The sequence below is a fragment of the Sorex araneus genome, chromosome X (assembly GCF_027595985.1).
Source record: "Sorex araneus isolate mSorAra2 chromosome X, mSorAra2.pri, whole genome shotgun sequence".
In the NCBI taxonomy this organism is placed as follows: domain Eukaryota; kingdom Metazoa; phylum Chordata; class Mammalia; order Eulipotyphla; family Soricidae; genus Sorex; species Sorex araneus.
In genome coordinates this window covers 182949141-182970069 of record NC_073313.1, presented here as the reverse complement: position 1 = coordinate 182970069, position 20929 = coordinate 182949141, and the positions used below count along the sequence as shown (strand labels likewise).

The window sequence follows — 20929 nt, the reverse complement described above, 5'->3', positions numbered from 1 at the left end:
TACTCTGGGAGAACAACATCTGGCACCCACCTACTGCCCAGCTAGACAGGGACTGTACCGTTGCCTTCCACAGGGCCAGGGGCCTGGTTGTATGTGTGCACACCACAGTGACATGGGGAATGCGTGCTCAAGGCAGCGCTAGGAGAAGCCGAGCAAGAGCCCATGGCACGTGAGAGACCCACAGCCACAGTCTAGATGCTTTGGGCAACGACTGGTGCCACCTGGGGTGGGGTTGATGTGATGGCTGGAGCTCCCTTTATTTATTCATTTATTTTTAACTTTTATTTATTTATTTGTTTGTTTTTTAAATTTTATTTCATTTTTATAAAGTTGTTGACAATATTTCATGACATTTAATATTCAAACACCAATCCCACCACCATTGTACCTTTCCACTAACATATTTTAAATGTTCTCACCCCAAATCCCAAACCGTGTCCCCCAAAGCAGAACAAACCAATTAATTTTGTATTGCTTGTTATGACTAATCCACTAACAATGGTCCAGTGAAGTTTCCTTAGAGGAAAGTGTGTGATGATGGTTGTATTTCATGCTGGATCCATTAATCCCTTGTATAAAAGATTACAGACGTGTTTGTTAAACCCCACCAAATGCTGTGTGCTGCTCTTGGTAGGTCAGTGGTGTAGAGTATGAGAGGTTGCTCGGCCTTTAGAAAGTGCCTTCAGGCCCTGAGCTGTGTTCACACATGCTGGTGCCCCCTTTCTTCTTCCCTTGTAGCTTTTGTGTTTGGGATGTCCAGGGGTCACCTGCCGTTGGCTCTGGGCACACTGTGGACCTCACACTTCCATTATGCTGCTCTCACATAGGAGGTCAGGATGCACCAGATACATTTTGTTTCCTTTGTGGTGGAGCTGGGGCAGGGGGATCCCCAGTGGTCTTCAGGGACCCTGGGAGGATACTTGCCCAGGGAAGTAGGCCTGGTAATTTGGTCCTCAAGACCAGAACTGTGGTGCCGCTTTGACAAGGTGGTGGGGCCTCCCACCCACTGGGGCTGTGCCCTGCCACTTGGGACCTAGCCCTGGCCCAAGCACTTATTTTCAGATCCTGACTGTTAGAAATAATACTCCAAAAAGAAAAAAAAATAGAAATAATGTTCCAATAAACAATGGGCTTGGGGGGCTGGAGCAATAGCACAGCGGGTAGGGTGTTTGCCTTGCACATGGCTGACCCGGGTTCGATTCCCAGCATCCCACATGGTCCCCCGAGCACCGCCAGGAGTTCTTCCTAGTGCAGAGCCAGGAGTTAACCCCTGTGCATCAACAGGTGTGACCCAAAAAGCAAAAACAAAACAAAACAAAACATGGGCTTGGATGCATTCTTTAAAAAAAAAAAATTAGTGCTCTTGTATTTATATACAACCCAATGTAGGATTATTGAGATGATTATTATATTGTTGTGGTTGTTGTTGTTTCAGAGACATACCCGGTAGTACTCAGGGTTTAATCCTGGCTCTGCACACAGGAATCATTTGGGGCAGACTTGGGGGGACCATTTGGGGTGCCCAGGATTGAACCCAGATTGACTGAGTGCAATACAATGCTTTACCTACAATATTGTACCATCTGTCTGGCCTAGAATTATTTTTAACTTGTTGGGACTTTCCATACTGGTTTTTTTATTTTTTAGTTTTTAGTTTTGGGGGTACACTCTGTGGTCCTCAGAGTTTACTATGTTCAGGGGTCACTCCTGGCAGGCTTGGGGCACCATCTGGGGTACTAGGGGGTACAAGCTGGGTTGTCTGCATGCAAGGCAAATGCACTACCTGCTGTGCCATTGCTCTGGTCCCAACTTTACTGCTTTTCATAATGGTGACACCAATTTACCATCCAACCAATGGGGCTTATGTGTTCCCTTCTCTCCGCAATGCCTGTTACTTCCCCTCCACCTCCATCTTTGGAGACCTCCCAAGCAGTGCTCAGGGACCCAGGGCTATTCTCCATGATACTCAGCCAACGTGGGTTCATGGTTCACTGCTCTGGCCAGTGATGCAGCATGCAGCAGTGCTTGGGACTCTCCAGGGCTACACCCAGCGGTGCTCAGGGGATTGTGCGGTGTCAGGAATTGAACTCGGTTCTTTGTGCATCTAAGGCATGTGCTGACCCTGCCCTGCTTTGCTTGCTCTGTCCTGTCTTTGGCAGCAGTGGCCACCCTCACTCTTGTGAGGGGAATGGATGCCTCTTTGCATCTCAGGGCCGAGGGGGCTGGAACGCCCCCCCCCCCCACTCCGGGGTGATGCAGCACCCGCTTCCCGCTAGTCTCACTGTCGGCAGCCCGATTTCCAGCTGCAGGCTTAGCCCCTTTTGCCCTGTTGGGTGCCTGCCTCTGGCTTCTAGGGATCAGGGCGTGACTGTCTCTGGCAGGCCACAACCCCCTCTGCCGTGCATGACACAGCCCCCTAGTCTGCTCTAGACTTTGGTTCATGGCCATCTCCACGAGGCGACGCGGTGAGCACTGTCTCCGCTGGAGTCCTCCATCCCACCCGCTGTCCTCCTGCCCATATGTTCGTGTTCCCACACAGTGCCATTCCCCGTGAGCCCATTGGTCCTGCGCCTTCTGGGATAAGACGCTGCTCTGGCAGGAGAGGGGAGTCAGTGGGGAAGGGTCTCTGTGTTTATGGGGTGTCCAATCCTTCCTGGGACTCCCGCAGACTCTTTTTTTCTGCACCATGAGTGGGGTCTTCCCACGAGACCCCTTGCTTAGGTATTGTGTGGGCACTGAGCTGGTGGGTGCCCTGCAATGACCCCAGGGAGGGGTTAATATCATCTCCAGGGGCAGCTGGAGTCTCCATGATCTGAATCAGCTCTTTAGAGGCCTGGGATGTGGCTCAACAGTAAAGGGCACATCATGCATGCCCAGGGGTCGATTGAGTACTAGCTGCAAAAGCAAACAAGCGAAGCAGAAGACCCCTCCCCAAATGAACTCTCCAGTGCTGGGGGAGGAGCGTCACCCCATCCTGCTCTCTCTGTTCCTAGCAGCAGCTCCCAGAGTCCAGCTGCATCCCAGGGTGCTCCAGCACTGGGGACCCCCTGGCTTGTTGAACTGTGGCCTGGGGTTCTATGTGTACTGCTGGGGCCTCTTCCTGATCCCCTGCACCCCCACCTTCGCCTCCCTGGCACTGAGAGCCTTCCCCGTTAGCATCCGTTGCCATAGTCTGGCAAGAATGCCTCTTCCCCTCGGAAGCACAGAGGTAGTGGGGAGGCCCGGTGTGGGGTATGACTGTCCCACACCTGGTTTCCCATTGGGCACAGGACCTGCCATGTGTGCCCCCTCCAGCCACCTCCCAGCACGGGTAGCACCCGGAAGGCAGTTTCCCTAAAACTCTCAAGCTGGGATCCAAATTCCTCCCCTGGGGGAGAGGCAGATGCCTTTTTTTGGGGGGGGGGGTTTGTTTTTTATTAAAGGGACTTAAAATGCTTACAGATATACTTTTCCATTTTTTTTAATTTATTTATTTTTAATTAGAGAATCACCGTGAGGGTACAGTTACAGATTTATACACTTTTGTGCTTATACTTCCCTCATACAAAGTTCGGGAACCCATCCCTTCACCAGTGCCCATTCTCTACCACCAGTAAACCCAGCGTCCCTCCCACCCTCCCCAATCCCATCTCCCCCCCACCCCACCCTGCCACTGTGGCAGGGCATTCCCTTCTGTTCTCTCTCTCTATTTAGCTTCTACGGCCCGCAATAAAGGTGTTGAGTGGCCACTGTGCTCAGTCTCTAACCCTCATTCAGCCCGCAACTCCCTTCCCCCGCATGGCCTTCGACTACATTATAGTTGGTGATCGCTTCTCTGAGTTGCCCTTTCCCCAGAACGTGAGGCCAGCCTCGAAGCCATGGAGTCAGCCTCCTGGTACTTATTCCTACAGTTCTTGGGTGTTAGTCTCCCACTCTGTTATTCTATATACCATAGATGAGTGCAATCTTTCTATGTCTGTCTCTCTCTTTCTGACTCATTTCACTCAGCATGAAACTTTTCATGCCCATCCACTTAACTACAAAATTCTTGACCTCCTTTTTTCTAACAGCTGCATAGTATTCCATTGTATAGATGTACCAAAGTTTCCTCAACCAGTCATCCGTTCTGGGGCATTTGGGTTTTTTCCAGATTCTGGCTATTGTAAACAGTGCTGCGATGAACATACATGTGCAGATGTCGTTTCGATTATACTTTTTTGAGGCAGATGCCTTTGAGCTGGAGAAGAGTTTCACCCTGGGGGTCTTCCATGTGCTCGACCAAACTGCTCCATCCCGGAGCCATGCAGAGTCCCACCCCCGCCGTGGATCCCCGTGGACCAGGGGTCTGGGCAGTCAGGGTGGCTGTGAGTCCCCTGGGTGGGAGCAGCTCCTGGCAGGAGAAGTGTATCTGATCATGGGGCTGGCCCTGTCTGTGGCACCAGCCTGGACTGGGTCCCCGGAAAGTCTGAGAGCCTGCCAGCTTGAGGTGTCTGGTGTGCATCTTCCTCCTCCCTTTCTCCTCTGCCTGGAGGGGACTCATCGGGTCCTTAAAGTCTGCTCTTGCAGCCCAAGGGGGCCGACCGGAAACAGAAGACGGACCGGGAGAAGATGGAGAAGAGAACTGTGCAGGAGAAAGAGAAGTACCAGCCATCCTACGAGACCACCATCCTCACAGAGGTGAGCCGGCCGCGGGCACTGTGGTTGGAGACAGGCTTGGGACCATCTCCCACCTCTGAAGCTTCCCAGGGCGCCTGTTCCAGTGTGTGGCATCGAGTCAGGCTCAGTGTCCAGGGTGGTTCTTGGTGGTCAGGGCTACTGCCCACAATCATTTACCCACATTCGCTGCAGATGCGCACTGTATCCACATAGTCCTAAACATGTGAGCGTGTGAGCATTGCCAGAGACAGCCCCTCGGCCCCTTCCAGCTCACCGTCTCCCCCTCCCCCCGGGCAGGTGCCAGCCTGCTTCCCCTGGGGTCTGTCCTGACTTCTCTACAAATGGAGCCACTTTTTGTTGTGTATTTATTTAGCGACCTTTCCTTTTTTTTTTTTGGTGGTGGGAGCACCATATGTGGCACTGCTCAGAACTTCCTCCTGGCTCTGTGTTGGGGGGGAGGGGGATCATTCCAGATGGGGCTCAAGGGTGCCCTGTGTGGTGCCGGGGATAGAACAGGGGCCAGCCACTTATTTGCCAGGCAAGTGCCTTATTGGCTGTGCTACCTCTCTTGCCTCCTGTTTGTTTTTTGACTCTTTTCTTGTAGACCTTAAAACTCTGTGAGTTGTCTTTCTCTCTTTGCTTTGACTCTTAGGAGATGCAGAGACACACATGTTAAATGGTGCCTGCTCTGGGGCTGGCTCCCTGTACGTTAGGTCTCTTGGTAGCCACGTGTGATGTGTTTCCGGGTTGGTCCCGGAAAAGCAAGACCCTGGTCCATGTGGGTCAATGAAGGTTGGCTGTGGAAAGGGGCAGTGGCTTCCTGCTTTGGACACTGGCTCACGAGGGTCAGAGGAGCCAGTCTCAGTGGCTTGGTAACTCTAGCTGCTTCCAAGAAGTCCTCCCTCAGCCTGCTCTGTGCTCTGATTGCAGTGCTCGCCATGGCCTGATGTAGCCTACCAGGTCAACAGCGCCCCTTCCCCAAGCTACAACGGCTCTCCGAACAGCTTTGGCCTCGGCGAAGGGTACGTCTGACCTTTCTCCCTTTGGACTCCCTGGGATGCAGGTGGCTGTAGGTCCCTTTCTCAGTCAGCCTCTGAGTCTTGCATCAGCGTGGGCCTCAGGTACCTCCCCATCTATTTATGATAATTTTTGGTATGCGCACAGCTCTGGGAAAAGTACCAGTTGGGTACATTATCCAACTTTATCCAAGGGCTTGGGTAAGCTTCTGTATAGAAGGTCTGGTGGGAAGTAGCCCAGAATCTCCCCCTACACACACACACACACACACACACACACACACACACACACACACAAGCTCCAGTTAAAGCAGGATGGCCTTTGGAAATGTTAGGTGTCAGGGCCATCTCCCCAGTTAGCATCTCTCCGGTCCCGGGAGACAGCTGAGTTAGAGTTAGGCAGCCCCAGTCTGAATTCCACCTTCTCAGGGGAGGGGGGCAGGGCAAGGGGTGCGGCAGGCCTCACTTCCTTCAGCATCTATTTCACACAGCAAAGAGATTTAGAGTTCTAGAACTCTGGAGAGATAGTACAGGGGAAAGCCGATTGGCTGGCAAACAGCCCCAGTTTCATTTCCGGTACCACATATGGTCCCCTGAGCACAGCCAAGAGTAGTCACTGGACAAAGCCTGGTGTGCCCCTCTCAATCCCCACCTCTCCAAAAAAAAGAGAAAAAAAAAAGTCTAAGAATCACATGCAGGGTCAGGACAGGGCAGGAGTCACATGAAAAAGGCAAAGGACTCGGGACACTGATTAAACCGCAGCTGCTCTTCTGGGCGCTGGGCTCGGGACCACCCAAATGGGTCTTTTTCTGTTGGTGGTAAAATATACGTCATGTGAAATTTGCCACATGTCCGTGTCACTAAGTGTATTTCTCTTGTGCCCTCACCCTTTGGGGAGAGGGTGAAGTTTTCTATTCCATTGTGGGGGCCATTCCTGGGTGGTGGCGGAGGGGGTCCCAGCGCAAGCAGCCCTATGGATCCAACCCAGGGCTCCCCACGCGCAAGGCTGCTGGCTCAAAGGCTGAGCTCCGCTGGTGCCTTCATAAACATCTTTCTCTTAACTGGAAAGCTCAGCGTGTTGGAGTTGGGCCTCTGCTGAGTGAGCCCCGAGGGAGTGCTGGCGTGCCTGCCTTTGTGTGCAACCAGGAGAACGTCTTCCTTGGGCATGATGCTAAGGTGTGGGCATGACTTCACTGCAGGATCATGCCCCGAAGGACTCCTTTGCCCTCCCAATGTCACTGCACTGGGAAAGTGGTTGTCCCCTTGTCCAGCCCCTGAGTCTAGGTGTCCTGGGGCACCATGGGGCCATGCTTCTTAGGAGAGAGAGTGCTCAGCGGGCCGAGAGTGCTATGCGTGTGGGCCTGGACCCTCCCTCCAAAACTAAATAACGGAAAGGACAAAATCCTTGTTGTTGTGGCTCAGAGAGAAACCAAGTAGAAAGGAACGTGGGTCCTAACAGTCTCACTCAGCTGTCCTCACTAGCGCAGTGTCATTTACTTACTGTGAACCACATTTACTTGGCTGCCTTTGTCTGACTTGGGGAATTTTTGTTTGTTTGTTTTGGCCTTTTGGGTCACATCCAGTGATGCTCAGGGGTTCCTCCTGGCTCTGCACTCAGGAATCACTCCTGATGGTGCCCGGGGGAATATATGGGATGCAGGGGATTGAACTGGGTCAGCTGTGTCAAGGCAAACTCCCTGCCCACTATACTATCACTGTGGCCCCTGACTTGGGGAATTCTGGGGGTCCCACTCATTGCAGCCCAGTTGCTACACTTGGGCAGAGGAAAGGGCGGGGACCAGGGAGTGTAAATAGCGGTCACTGGGGCCCACTAGTGTCCTCCTCGCTCATGCCATTATCTCTTTCTTTGCAGCAACAACTCTCCGACCCACCCAGTGGAGGCCTTGCCCCTGGGCACTGATGTAAGTGTCTGGGCGGCCTGTTTGGCTCTCTGTCCCTTTGAAGAGACCTGAGCGGTCCTTTCAAGCCCCTTCCCTTCCTTCCTCCCCCCCGCAGCACCTGCTCCCATCAACCTCCATCCAGGATGCCCAGCAGTGGCTTCACCGCAACAGATTCTCACAGTTCTGTCGACTCTTCGCCAGCTTCTCGGGTGAGTTCACCTCCGCTGCCATTATTATTATTATTATCCCAGAGAGTTATTATCCCAGGGGGGCTGTCTGGAGCGACTGTGCAGGAGGTGAGGGGCTTGTACTACTTGACGGTTTGCTGAGCACCTTCAGGGGTCCCTCTTGAGCACAGAGCCTGAGCACTATAGGGTGTGACTCAAAAGTACCCCCCCCCCCCACACACACACACACATCCCTTCCAATTTACCCCACACTGCTTAGGGCTTACTCCTGGCCCTGTGCTCAGGGATCACTCCTGGTGGGCTGGGGGGACCATATGGGGTGCCGGGGATCTATGCAAGACAAGTGTCTGACCCACTCCACTATCTTTCTGACCCCATTTTCTTTCTTAAAATCAGGACTAGAGTGATTATAGAGCAGGTAAGACTCTTTCCTTGCATGCAGCAGACCCAGGTTTGATTCCCTACAACCACATGTGATTGGTACCCTGAGCCCCACTGGGAGGGATCCCTGAGTGCAGAGCCAGGAGTACTGCCGGGTGTGACCCCAGAGCCAAATATCAAAGCTCTGGGGATTTTGGAAAGACTTGACAATACCAGCTCCCTGCGGGACCTGCCCTCAGAGCCTGGGGGCCTGTGGATTCTCCTGGGCTGGGTTCCATTCAGCCACAGTTCAGCATACCCAGCATGCCACTGGGCCCTGTTCCAGCAGAGTGCGGAGTGAAGCCGCAGGCAACAAGCAAAGCTGCTTCTTTCTTCTTTAAGGGTTTCTGACAGTGTCTGTATTGCAAACCATAGTGCCTAAAATGAGAGAGAGAGACAGTCAGACAGACAGACAGACAGACAGGGAGAAGAGGTGCCTGCTACAGAGGCAGGCAGGGGTGGAGGATGCTTTAGGAGGGGGAGGGAAACTGGGGACATTGGTGCTGAGAAATTACACTGGTGGCGGCATGGGTGTTGGAAAATTGCATGACTGAAACCCAATCATGAACAGTCTTATTTTATTTATTTTTATTGAATCACTGTGAGATACAGTTACAAAGCTTTCATGATACTCTCCATGTCCACCCACTTATAATCAAATTTTATGACTTCATTTTTCCTAACAGCTGCATAGTATTCCATTGTGTAGATGTCCCACAGTTCTTTAACCAGTTGTCTGTTTTCGGGCACTCGAGTTGTTTTCAGATTATGGCTATTGTGAACAATGCTGCAATGAACATACATGACATAAATGACAGATGTCATTTCTACCGTGCTTTCTTTTCACCCTTGGGATATATTCCCAGAAGTGGCATTGCGGGGTCACCTGGAAGCTCAATTTCTAGTTTTTGAACGAATTCCCATGTTGTTTTCCAAAAAGGCTAGACCAGTTGGCATTCCCACCAACAGTGAAGGAAAGTCCCCTTCTCCCCACATCCATACCAGCACTTGTTATGAGCACTTTCATAATGTTCTGTCTCATGATGATTCAATAAAATAAAAATTTAATATTAAATTTTGAAAAAAAAGATTCTGAAGCCTTGGCTGATGGGTCCAACTGATGAAAATCCCCGGGGCCAGTCTCAGAAGACTGAGGACTGAATTTTGCCACCACGGAGAATCAGTCTCAAGGGACAGAAAGCATAGACGTCACCATCCTCTCAGGGACATCTGTACCTGTGCGAAAACAGCAGTGTCTAGGGCCAGGAGAGGGATCAGTGCCCCCAGCACGTGCTTGCATGCAGGGTGTTGCCCCTCCCAACGCATACACACCACTGGGTCTCCTGAGATGGACACAAGCACTGCCTGTGTAGCCCCCAGACAAACAAACAAACAAACAAACAAACAAACAAGCAAACCAGAAAAACCAAAGCCACACCCACTGTCCCCTTTCAGCTTAACTGTTCTGAGAATGTCCTCAGTGTCAGGAGTGGCAGTCTCAGCAGTCAGATGGGGGCTCTGTCCCCAGGATCCTTCAGATGCATCAACTTTCCACCTGCCCCAGCAATGTGACGGGCAGCAAGGGTGGGACCCGAGGAGGGGCCTGCCAGCCAGCGCAGCAGGGCAGGGTGTCAGCTGCAGTCTGGAGCGGGTTGGTTGTGGTGAACCTCACTGTGTCCTCAAGCAAAGGCTGGAAGGAGGCGACAGAATCGGCCAAGTGGGTCTTGGGGATGGAGCAGGTTTTCCCAGAAGAGGAAAAGTGTGACGACTAAATTGGGTGCCCACCTCTTGTGCCACTGAGCAAAGGACCTGGGTGAGGGTGCCCAGTGCCCTGGCGAAGGTCAGAGAGCACTGAGGGCCTTGCGAGGACCAGGCAAGGATGTGGGGCTCTGACTCTCGGGGGGAGAGAAGCCACTGGGCCTGCAGCCACATGTTAACTGGAAAAGAGGCTTTAGGCCACGTGGGTACTGGCTGGTTTGTTGCAGAAGGCTGAGGCCCTCCATGCACCTTTTTTTTTAAGATAAGTTTTATTGGATCACTGTGAGATACAGTTACAAACTTTCATGATTATGTTTCAGTCATACAATGCTCGAGCACCCATCTATCCACCAGTGCACATTTTCTACCACCATTGTTCCCTGTGTCCCTCCCACCACCCCCACCCCACCCCACCCCACCCCCTGCCTCTGTGGCAGATAACAATCCTTCTTGCTCTCTCTCTAATTTGGGGCGTTATTATTTACAATACAGATACTTAGAGGCCATGATGTTTGGTTCTTGGTCTGCTTTCAGCACACATCTCCCATCCTGGGCGATCTCTCCAATCATCATGGTGATCCTTTCTCCATCCCCAGCAGGTCCTCCATGCGCCTTGGAGAAAGCACCAGGGAACAGCTCTCTGGGAGCTCCTGGGGGTTGGAGGAAGGGACCCCTTTTCTTGTGAATGCCCAAGGGTGTTCACAGAGCAGGTTCACTCTAGCTCCCAGCTGGAAGGACTCCTGTGTCCATCGGCAGAGAGAGGGAACGTGAGCCATGGCAGATTCATGCAGTGAAGAGAATGGAAGAATCAGAATCCTTCTTCATTCAATCATAATTATAATTGTCTATAATTGTTATTTTTTATTTTTTATTTTTTTGCTTTTGGGGCCATACCCAGTGGTGCTCGGGGGGTTACTCCTGGCTCTGCACTCAGGAATTACTCCTGGAAATGTTTGGGGGACCGTATGGGATGCTGGGTATCGAACCCAGGTCAGCCACATGCAAGGCACACACCCTACCTGCCATATTATCGCTCTGGCCCCTATAACTATCTGTTATTAATTCTGACCATTATATAGAAATAAATAGGCTGACAGGCTCTGTGACTTCACATGATAATGAGCCCTTGCCGTGGTGGGCAGAATGTTCCATCTGTTGACCAGCTAAGCAGCATCTCTGAGAACCTTAGCTGTCTATGCTGGGTGCTGGCTCTTTCTTCCTCCCGTGAGCTTTTGCTCCCACAAACCAAGTCCCTGTGGTCAGTGCTGCAAACGGAGGAGATGCCTGCACCAGTGTTTTGTGCCTGAAAAGCACAGGGGTGAGCTGGTAGGCGCTGGCCGTAGTGACCAACCAGCTTCTGCCAACTCCCACCCTCCTGAATTCTGTGGACACTGTCTCTCAGCTTTTGCAGCTTCCGGGCTGAAGTCTTCAGCTATCTAAGCTCTTCACTTTCATATTCTCTCTCTTTATCCCCCAACTAAGTGCCCAGGCCTATCCCCAGTCCCCAGGCCCCGGATGTGGGGTTTTGCAGATGCCCAAGGATAGAGCCTTTTCTTGGTATCCACATATGACAAGCCGCCCTGTTTGCCTGCACAGGTGCTGATTTGCTAAAGATGTCTCGAGATGATTTGGTCCAGATCTGCGGCCCCGCAGATGGGATCCGGCTCTTCAATGCCATCAAGGGCAGGTGGGTTCAGTGTCCAGCATTGGCAGGGGATGGAGGAAGCTCATTCCTCTCTCAGTGGTGCGAAGGCACATGGTGTGACAGGGGAGTGAGCCCCTGGGATGGGAAGCAGTACTGGCCACCGCTGATCTCAGGGTGATGGAAGCCATGGTCCCCGAATCTCAGCTCCTTATCTGTTTCCCTGGGTTCTCAGGTGCCTTCATAGTCCTGGGCTTGAAGCGCCTCCTCCAGGTAGGGAAGGGAGCTAGGGCGGATTACTCAGCCCCATACAGCGGTCTTCAGGGCAGTGCTGGGTCAAGTGGAACTTACTGCCACGTGGCAACATTCAGTACAGTAACACTGGCCACACATGGCCACAGAGCACTTGATCCGAGGCAGAAGCAACTTCCAAACTGAGTTTTACATTTTGCTTAACTTAAATGCAGTTTGTAGAGCCACTAATGGACAAGCACAATTCTGCAGCGAGAGAATTCTGTTGGATTCTGCACATCTCCCCTGCCACTAAATAAGAGACATTTTGCATTTCTGTAGTCTCCTTCCCCTTCCTCTCTGAGTTTTCATGGCTGGAATGGAAAACTTCTTTGTTCTGGGACAGTCTGGAACATTCTGGAACAACAGAGCTTGGTCTCCCACATCTTCTATTTATTCCCTCTCCCACTGCAGGAATGTGAGGCCAAAGATGACCATTTATGTGTGCCAAGAGCTGGAGCAGAACCGAGTTCCCCTACAGCAGAAGCGGGATGGTGGGGGAGACAGCAGTCTCTGTGGTGAGTTTGTGGGGAGCCCCGCTCAGGCGGCAGAGTAATCAGAGAAGAACATAGCCTCACACCTCTCCCCAAGAATACTCCTCCTTCCCCACCTCATGTCGAGGCGGTGTTTTGTTAATCTTCATCCTGATTGGTGTGGGGGCCCTACCCGGATGTGCTCAGGCCTTATTCCTGCCTCTGTGCTCCTGGTGAGACTAAGCAGTGCTGGGGATCAAACCAGGGGCAACTACAGGGAAGGCAGCCAGCATCCTTATCCGTATTGTCTCCCTGGCCCCTAAATCAAAACGTTTAAAGGAAGCATCTTCCAGAACACCCACGCCAGTTACCGAATCTTTAGGGAAAAACAAAACAAAACAAAACAAAACAGGGGTTATGTCCCCCAGGGCCACTTAGGTGTTATATTCAAGCTGGGAGTTGGGACCCTGTTTCTGGGTACCCAGGCCCATGGGGTCTCTCCTGTTTGGGCCTTTGCTCCCCAAAAACTGTAGAGCAGAGCTGGTCTTCCTCAGGAGTGTGGAGACTTGTGCCATTTTAAGGCAGTCTGGTGGGGCGGAGGACACTGGCTTTGGAGTGGCTGGCCCTGGTTGTGCTGCTAGCCATGCCCCCTGTTACTGACCGCGTGGCCTTGGGCAGAGGACCTGGGCTCAGCCTCTGTGTGTAAAATAGAGACAGTGCCTGTCTCGTGGCAGCGCAGGGGTTTTCAGTGGGATGATGTGGAGGCGGCTCTCTGCCTCTGAGCAATGCTGAGCTGAGAGTCGCACCCCTGCAGGCCCCGCTGGGCACTGCCTCCAGGTCAGTATCAGTGCCCAGCAAGCTCCTGTCCCTCTGTTCCACTTCCTTGCCCCATCTAGTTGGGACTGTAGAAAATGCTCTTTCGTGATGGGGAGTTGGAGACAGAGCGCCTGTAACTGCCCCACGCACTCAGTGGCAATATTAGGATCCAGATACCCAGACCCTGGCTGCTGGCTTCCCCGCCCTCACTCAGGTCTCTGTCTGTCTCCGCTGACTGCCCAGCTCCTCCCTGCTGGCTGCTCAGCTCTTGGCGGGTGAGGGACACATCTAAGACTGTGGGGGGAGTGCACGGGGGAAGGGCGCAGGGCGCCTGTGTGAACCTCCCTGCGGCAGGCCCGTGTGGGGGCTGCCCCAGCACACAGCCTGGGCTCCAGGGAGTGGGCAGGTCCTAGAACTTGTTTTCCAGTGGGTGGCACAGTGTGGGTCAAACCCAGGATTTGCTCCTTTTAGAGCCTCTTATTCCCCCCGCCATATTGTCTCCCAACTAAGCAAAGTGAAACAGAACATGCTTTTTGAGGAGAGGCGTCCCAAGCAGTGGCTGATTGACCTTCTGCTGGCTCTCAATGCTCCTGGTGGCCGCAGTGTGCAGCTGGGAGCACGGAAGGCAGGGGGAGATGAGTGCCACCAAAGGGGCCTGTCTCGAGTCCTTCTCCACCCTCTCTGCAGAGTCTAGTCTGAGTTGCTTGAGGAATAAGATCAGCAAAAGCGGGACCTCCTCTGCAAAGTTGGTGGGTGGGAGGTGGAAGGAAAGTGACAGGGGCAAGCATGTGACTCCCTGGTAATGCATTTGTCTTACATATATGAGGTCTTGGGTCTAATCTCTGGCACCGCAAAGTAAAACAATGGAAGGAAAGTACATGAAATTTTGCTCTGAAAAGAGATCTTAGGAAGGCCAGATAATACAGTAGGTAGAGCTCTTGTCTTGCACGTGGCTGACCCAGGTTTGATCCCCAGCACCACATGATCCCCTGAGCATCTCCAGGAGTGATCCCTGAACAGATTTAGGAGTAAGTCCTGTGCCCTGCCAGGTGTGGCCCAAAAACTAAAAAGAAAGAGGGGAACCTTGGGGAACAGTCTTGGCAGGGCTTATCTAGCCTAGGTCTGTGCCAGTTATCATATATATCAAATATATAAAATGTCCACTGTATCACTGTCACTGTTGTCCTGTTGTTCATCAATTTGCTCGAGAGGGCACCAGTAATGTCTCCATGCCAGGCTCTCTGAAAGGGCTGGAAGAATTGAACCCAGGTCGGCCATGTGCAAGGCAAATGCCCTACCTGCTGTGCTATTGCTATATGTCCCTTCGGAAGAGAGTAGGAGATGAGATTTTTGCACCAAGGTTTCAAACCAAGGTTTGATTGAGGGAGAAGCCCAGAAACTCATTTAGGTTTTACTTTTGAGGAACATGCATCCCCCTACCATTGAATCAGGTCACCTCTGGGATTTGCCCAGGTCACCAGTAGGATTTGCTCCTCCCTAGCTGCTTTGGGTGTCATGTAAAAAGCATGTTCAGCCTCGTGGCAGCTTTTCCCCTGTAAATGGGGCCATATGGAGGCCCAGCACCTGCCCAGCTCAGCTCGTGGTGGGGGGCCCATGGCAGCCAGAGCCTGCAATGCCGCGCAGGGATGACATCTCCGGAAAGGCTGGGGAGGCGCCTGCTATGACCGTGGTCTTTGGAAGGCCCCCTGTCTCCCCTCTGCAGTGTACCACGCCATCTTCCTGGAAGAGCTCACCACGGTGGAGCTGATTGAGAAAATCGCCAACCTGTACAGCATCTCCCCGCAGCACATTCACCGAGTCTACCGGCAGGGCCCCACGGGCATCCACGTGGTGGTGAGCAACGAGGTGAGCCCCAAGGGCCGGCGTGGGCGAGGGGGACCTGAGGTTAGACGGCAGACCTGCACCAGGAAACTCCTCGTGGGGTTGGAAGTGCCCTAGGTCCCAAGGTGGATACTGGTTTCACCTCATGCCTGTTACTCTCAGCCTTTTGGGCCCGCTGGCTAGCATGAGGGAGTGTCCTGAGCCTTCTGGCTGGGTGTTTGGGGAAGTGGAGGCAGGTAAGGGCTTGGACCACACTTGGGATGTGCTCAGGCCCTACTCCTGGTGCTCCTACTGGTATTGGGGAGCGAACCCAGCTCCCCTTTGTGCAGAGCCTTACCCACTCTTTTGTCTCTCTGGCCCTTTCTAAGCCTTTGGGCTGAGTAGTGGTTGAGGGTCCTCTGTGACCCCACTCTTGGCCAGCTGCCTGCCAGGAGCCAGAAACAGCTGTACCACTACCCCCAGGGTCCTTCTGGGTGGGGGTGATGGTGTGATTCTCCCCCGTCATCTCCCCATTGGGAGTGTTGGCTGTGTGCCTCTGTGAGTGTTGGGTGGACTGGTAAACCCCCCACAAAGCTCTTGCTATCCAATCATCCGCCTTCTGCTAGTTTTGTTGCCAAATCGGAACTCCTCTCTGGGCATGACTTCCACATTTATCAGCTTGGGGGGCCACATCTGGAAGTGCTCAGGAGTTACTCCTGTTCTCCTGACAGCACTCAGGAATTACTCCTGGCGATGCTCAGGGGACCATATGGGAGGCTGGAGATCGAACCCGGGTCGGCCACATACAAGGCAAGCACCCTACCTGCTGTATTATGGCTCCATCTCCTCCTCCTTTTTTTTTTCTTTTTAACACTCACTTTACACATGAACAAAATGAGGCCCAAATTCCCTGACACGAGAGAATCAGTGTAGAATCCTCAGGAAAGGTGACCTGCCCCTGAGCAACGGGCAGTTATCCCCAGCGAGGAAAGCGTGTCACTGTGCAATTCTGAGAAAATTTCGTGTGTGGCAAGACCAAAGCCAAGACTGACCTGAGCTCTTGCAACCTTTGCAGTTGCCCTGGGGCCCTTCGGGAAGTTCCTTCCCCAGTTTGCCCAGTGCCCTCCAGAGCAGGCAGCCAAGCAAATGAAGCAGAGAACAGAACTCCACCAAATGCCACCTCTGCAAAGTAGGCCATTCTTAGTCCCCCAAGTCTCCTTGCCTTTTAACCCGAATCAATTGGAAACCTTTGGCTCTTAATTGCCCGGAGTGCTGGAGGCAGCCTGGCCAGGCGAGGAGCCGGCCCCTGGGGTGCAAGGGCATTTAATTAAACAAGGGAGTTACTGATTAAGCCTGAAGTGGGCTCTGCTTAGGCCTTTGCAGGTCCTCAGTATAGAATAAATGTACTTCACGCATCATTAGGTGCTGTGGGGAGGGGCAGGGGTCAACAGGTGGTGGAGTTGCAAGATTTGGGGCAATAATCCAGGGCAGGCAATAAAATGTAAGCTGCATTTTTTTTCTTTTAATTTGGAAAGGATTGTGGTCTGGTGTGTGTTGTATTTCTGCACATCTTTAGTAGGCTTTAAATGGAAAGCATGAGATATAACAGATGTATACAAAGAGTATAGGAAACTTATTTGTACGGTTCAAAGACTAAGAAAAGTGCCCAATATTCGCATGCGGATATGCAGATTGTCATGTTAGATGCCCTTTGATAGGCTGATCTTCTGTTCTGCTTGGTCCCTTGATGGCTGGTCTGAGTTTTGTAGTCACCATTCCCGAACATGCCTGCTGTTGCCTCCTTCAACCAGACCAGACCAGACACTTCTAACTAGCAGCTGGAAACAACTCTACGGAAGGGCAGGATGTGTGGGAAGATGCTTCTTCTTCTTCTTTTTTCTTTTTGGGTCACACCCAGCAATACACAGGGGTTACTCCTGGCTCAGGCACTCAGGAATTACTCCTGGCGGTGCTTGGGGGACCATATGGGATGCTGGGACTCAAACTCGGGTCGACCGAGTGCAAGGCAAACACCTACCCGCTGTGCTATTGCTCCAGCCCCTAGAAAAGATGCTTCAAAATGTTGAAATTCCACATGTGGTCCTGCAACTGAAAAATAGTTAGAACCTACGGCTTCTGACTACATGGCAACCCAAAATAGATATGATTGCTCACACATGTCACAAGTACTGAGGTGTTTCTGGCAGTGCTTCAGTGAGCCACGCATGTAGGGGCTGCGAGTGAAGAAAACAAAAGTAAGGCCAGCTTCAGGGCATCTGCTGGTGGGAGATGTGTGGTGGGCCACCCTAGGTCCTCTGGGCGGGTCACAGCTGAGACCCCTCTCCACCTGGTCCTGTTGCTTCACATCCTGGTTTATACACATAGCCGCTCATCAGAACAACCCCACTGTGCAGGGAGGGCTTGGGGCAGAAATGAGAGAGCTTGGCTTGCCAAGGTCACCCGGCGGGCTCAGGAGCACTCCTGCAGAGAGGTGGCTGGTGACTAATGCTTCAAATCCTGCCATGTTTGTGGACACAGGGAGTGGCATTTTATAATTGGCCCTGCTAAGGCTCTGATACATGGACCCTGCTAATTACCCAGGTTTTTTGTTTGTTTGTTTGTTTTTTAATTATTACCACTTTAATTTTCTCTCTCTGCTATTACACACACACACACACATGCGTCCATTATAGAGATTGGAGGATTCAGTACCAAGGGGGAAAACAGGCAAACAAACAGTACCTTCTGTTTCTTATTAAATGTCCATACATTTTTAAAATTCTAGTTTTGAAATAAATTTTAAGCCCATATCTAGCATACCCATGCCTGGACTCCGCACCAGGCTGTTTTCGTCAGGGTGCCCCAGAGGGGGGCAGGTGAGGACACTCCCCGTCCCAAGGGACCCAGCCCCGGCAGCCGACCTCCACTACCCAATCGCCGCCACGCTCCAGGCCGCTTTCCAGACACATTATAAGACACTTCCTACCCATTTTCCACAATTACCACACCATATTTGATGGAGGTCAGACAGTAGACAACAATTCATAGAGAGTAATATGTATGGTATTATATATATGTATATATAATACACATATATGCACCTCTCGGGCTGGAGCCATAGCACAGCAGTTGGGCGTTCACCTTTCACGCGGCCGACCAGTATTTGATTCCTCCGCCCCTCTCGGAGAGCCTGGCAAGCTACCCATGCATATTGGATATGCCAAAAACAGTAACAATAAGTCTCACAATGAGAGACGTTACTGGTGCCCGCTCGAACAAATCAATGAGCAACAGGATGACAGTGACAGTGACAGTGACATATGCACCTCTCAGAGAGCCCAGGAAGCTATTGAGAGTATCCCACCCACACGGGCAGAGCCTAGCAAACTACCTGTGGTGTAATTGATGTGCCAAAAACAGTAATGATAGGTCTCATTTCCCTGACCCTGAAAGAGCCTCCAATCGTTGGGAAAGATGAGTAAGGAGAGGCTGCTAAAATCTCAGGGCCGGGACGGATGGAGACGTTACTGGTGCCCAGTCGAGTAAATCGACGAACAATGGGATGACAGTGATACAGTGACAGTGATTAAATATCTCACTGACTTTCCAGGTTCTTTTCCTTTCAGTATTTTGTTACTATGAAAAACTGATTGTTTTGTGTATTTGCTTTGATTGTGGTTTTTTCAGTGAAGATTCACTAGGACATTGCCCCGTGCCTGTGGAAGCCCCGGGCCCTCTTTCTCCTGGCTGACTCACGAGTCACTGGGACCCTCTGTGCACTCCAAACTCATTATTAAAGGAGCTGGTCTCTCTTTTGCCCTTCAGATGGTGCAGAATTTCCAAGATGAATCGTGCTTTGTCCTCAGTACCTTAAAAGGTAAGTCCCCCCACTCGCCCCCGGCCTTTCTTATTGGATTATAGAGTGGGGTCTAGGCCCTGTATTGCTGGGGGTGTGTGGGGGGGGGTAACCTCACCTTTCTGCATTTCTGACTCCAAGAGTATGTCGCCTGGAAAACATCCTCTGGAGAGAAGGAAACAAAACTACCTGTCATACCACATAGCTCCGGAAACAGGAGAATTGGGCCCACAAGGTCACTTCTGAGAGGGACATCCCTATCAGACGATGGTGTCTTTATGAGTCCAGGCCACGTAGAAGAGAGATGCAACAGTTTTTCTAGAATAAGGGTTTTGCCTCTTCTCCTGAAAGGGTCATTTGGATATTTGTAACATCGTTTGCAGGCCGTACACTATAGGCAGACAGATTGCAGACAGTTGACGAACAGCCCAAGTTCATGTCCCAGGGCCAGACATCGTGTCATTGCAGACCTTGAACAGTTCTTGGGCTAGACGCTGCTCACCCGTTTGGAAATAGGGCTACCCCGACAGCGCCAGGGGGAAGGTGGTCATGGAGTCTGCAGGCCTGTGGATTGGACTTGGGGACCTGGGGTTGGCATGGAGTATCCGAGGAAGGGCTTTGAGGAAGCTGCTAGGGCGGAGAAGGGAGAGGCCATCCGTGCGTTTCCTCGGGGCCAGGCGAGTTTCTGGGGTATGTCAGCATTGGAAGCTGACAGGCTGGGCGGTAGGCCCTGCACTGAAGGCATCGGTCATTTCCACCCACTGTTCACTGCAGGTGGCTGAGGAGCTCTACAGAGCCAGGTGCCCTGAGAACTGACACTGTCCAGAATCTGTTTTGGAGAACTTAGGTCCTTTAGTCCTTGGACGTTGGGCTGTGTGTGGTAGGAAGGCCAACATACAAGAATCCAAACCAGGGGCTGGAGAGATAGCACAGCGGGTAGGGCATTTGCCTTGCACACAGCCGACCCGGGTTCGATTCCCAGCATCCCATATGGTCCCCTGAGCACTGCAGGAGTAATTCCTGAGTGCAGAGCCAGGAGTAACCCCTGTGCATCGCCAGGTGTGACCCAGAAAGCAAAAAAAAAAAAAAAAAGCAGATCCAACAGGGAGACACACCCGTTGACATCCCACCCCCCACCCCCCTTTACCTGCATGCTTGGCTCTTGCAACCTGACTTTGGTGGTCTCTGCCCATGTTGGTGGCAGGGCTTCCACTGGGATGCCAACACTGTGTGTGTACACCCCCTTCCCCCCACCCCGTGCCCTGCTGCCCATGAAACACCCTGTGTTTCTCTCTTTTGCAGCTGAGAGCAATGATGGTTACCACATCATCCTGAAGTGTGGCCTCTGAGACAGCAAGCATGCCACTGCCTCCGACCCCGGCCCCACAGACCCCCTTGGATGTAGACACGGCACTGCCCAAAAAGCCAAAACCTCACCCAGCGAGTGAGCTGTGGCCAGGAGGGGTTTGGCCGACTGTCTGGAAGCCCCAGGCCAGGAGGCCACAGCCACCAGCAGATGCAAAGTCTCTGGTGCATAGAAAGCTGGTAGCTCCTCTCCCCCTTCCTCTTGGCCTCCAGCCTTTGAATCATCCCCACTCCTTTCCCCAGCCCTGCTGTTCTAGAGGGTCAAAGGGCAGGATGCCTTGGAAACCCTTCGCTGGAGGCGAGTTCACTGGGGAATCTGGGCACCGCCCGCATTGTTCCTCTTGATCACTCTGCTGCCTCCGGAGAAAGCCCTGCCTCGCCCTAAACCCTCACCTGCTTCTCTGGGAACTGGCTCTGGGACCAAGACTGCCAGCTGCGTGGGGGCGGTTTCTTCCCTTTTCACCTGGGTTCCCCTCGCAGAGGTCCTGCTGAGCAGACATCTTTGCTGCTCTTGGGCAGGTGGATGGAAAGAGGGGTTCGGTTCCGTGCCTTTCATTTCTTTCATCTTTCCCTGATTTCTGAGCTGCTGCCTGGATCCGAGAGGGGCTCACAGCTCTGCAGGGCCTAGTAGAGACCACCATGCCCACATCGAAGCTGCCATGCTGACCTTGGGCCAGGGAGGCGAATGAGAGAAAGGCCATTTCAGGCACATTCTCAGAAGTATCCAAGAGATGAGGACCAATGATT

At 52.3% G+C, this 20929-nt stretch overlaps 1 protein-coding gene across 1 annotated transcript in view; it reads left to right on the top strand.

Annotated features, from left to right (window-relative positions):
- TFCP2L1 (transcription factor CP2 like 1) overlaps positions 1 to 20166 on the top strand; it is a 59182-nt gene extending 39016 nt beyond the window's left edge. The window contains exons 7-15 of the mRNA XM_004608149.2: positions 4546 to 4656; positions 5566 to 5657; positions 7525 to 7573; positions 7668 to 7761; positions 11515 to 11605; positions 12266 to 12369; positions 14864 to 15006; positions 18787 to 18838; positions 20120 to 20166. Of these exons, the coding sequence (XP_004608206.2) occupies positions 4546 to 4656; positions 5566 to 5657; positions 7525 to 7573; positions 7668 to 7761; positions 11515 to 11605; positions 12266 to 12369; positions 14864 to 15006; positions 18787 to 18838; positions 20120 to 20166 (783 nt within the window). The remainder of the gene's footprint in view (positions 1 to 4545; positions 4657 to 5565; positions 5658 to 7524; positions 7574 to 7667; positions 7762 to 11514; positions 11606 to 12265; positions 12370 to 14863; positions 15007 to 18786; positions 18839 to 20119) is intronic.
- The last annotated feature ends 763 nt before the right edge of the window (positions 20167 to 20929 follow it).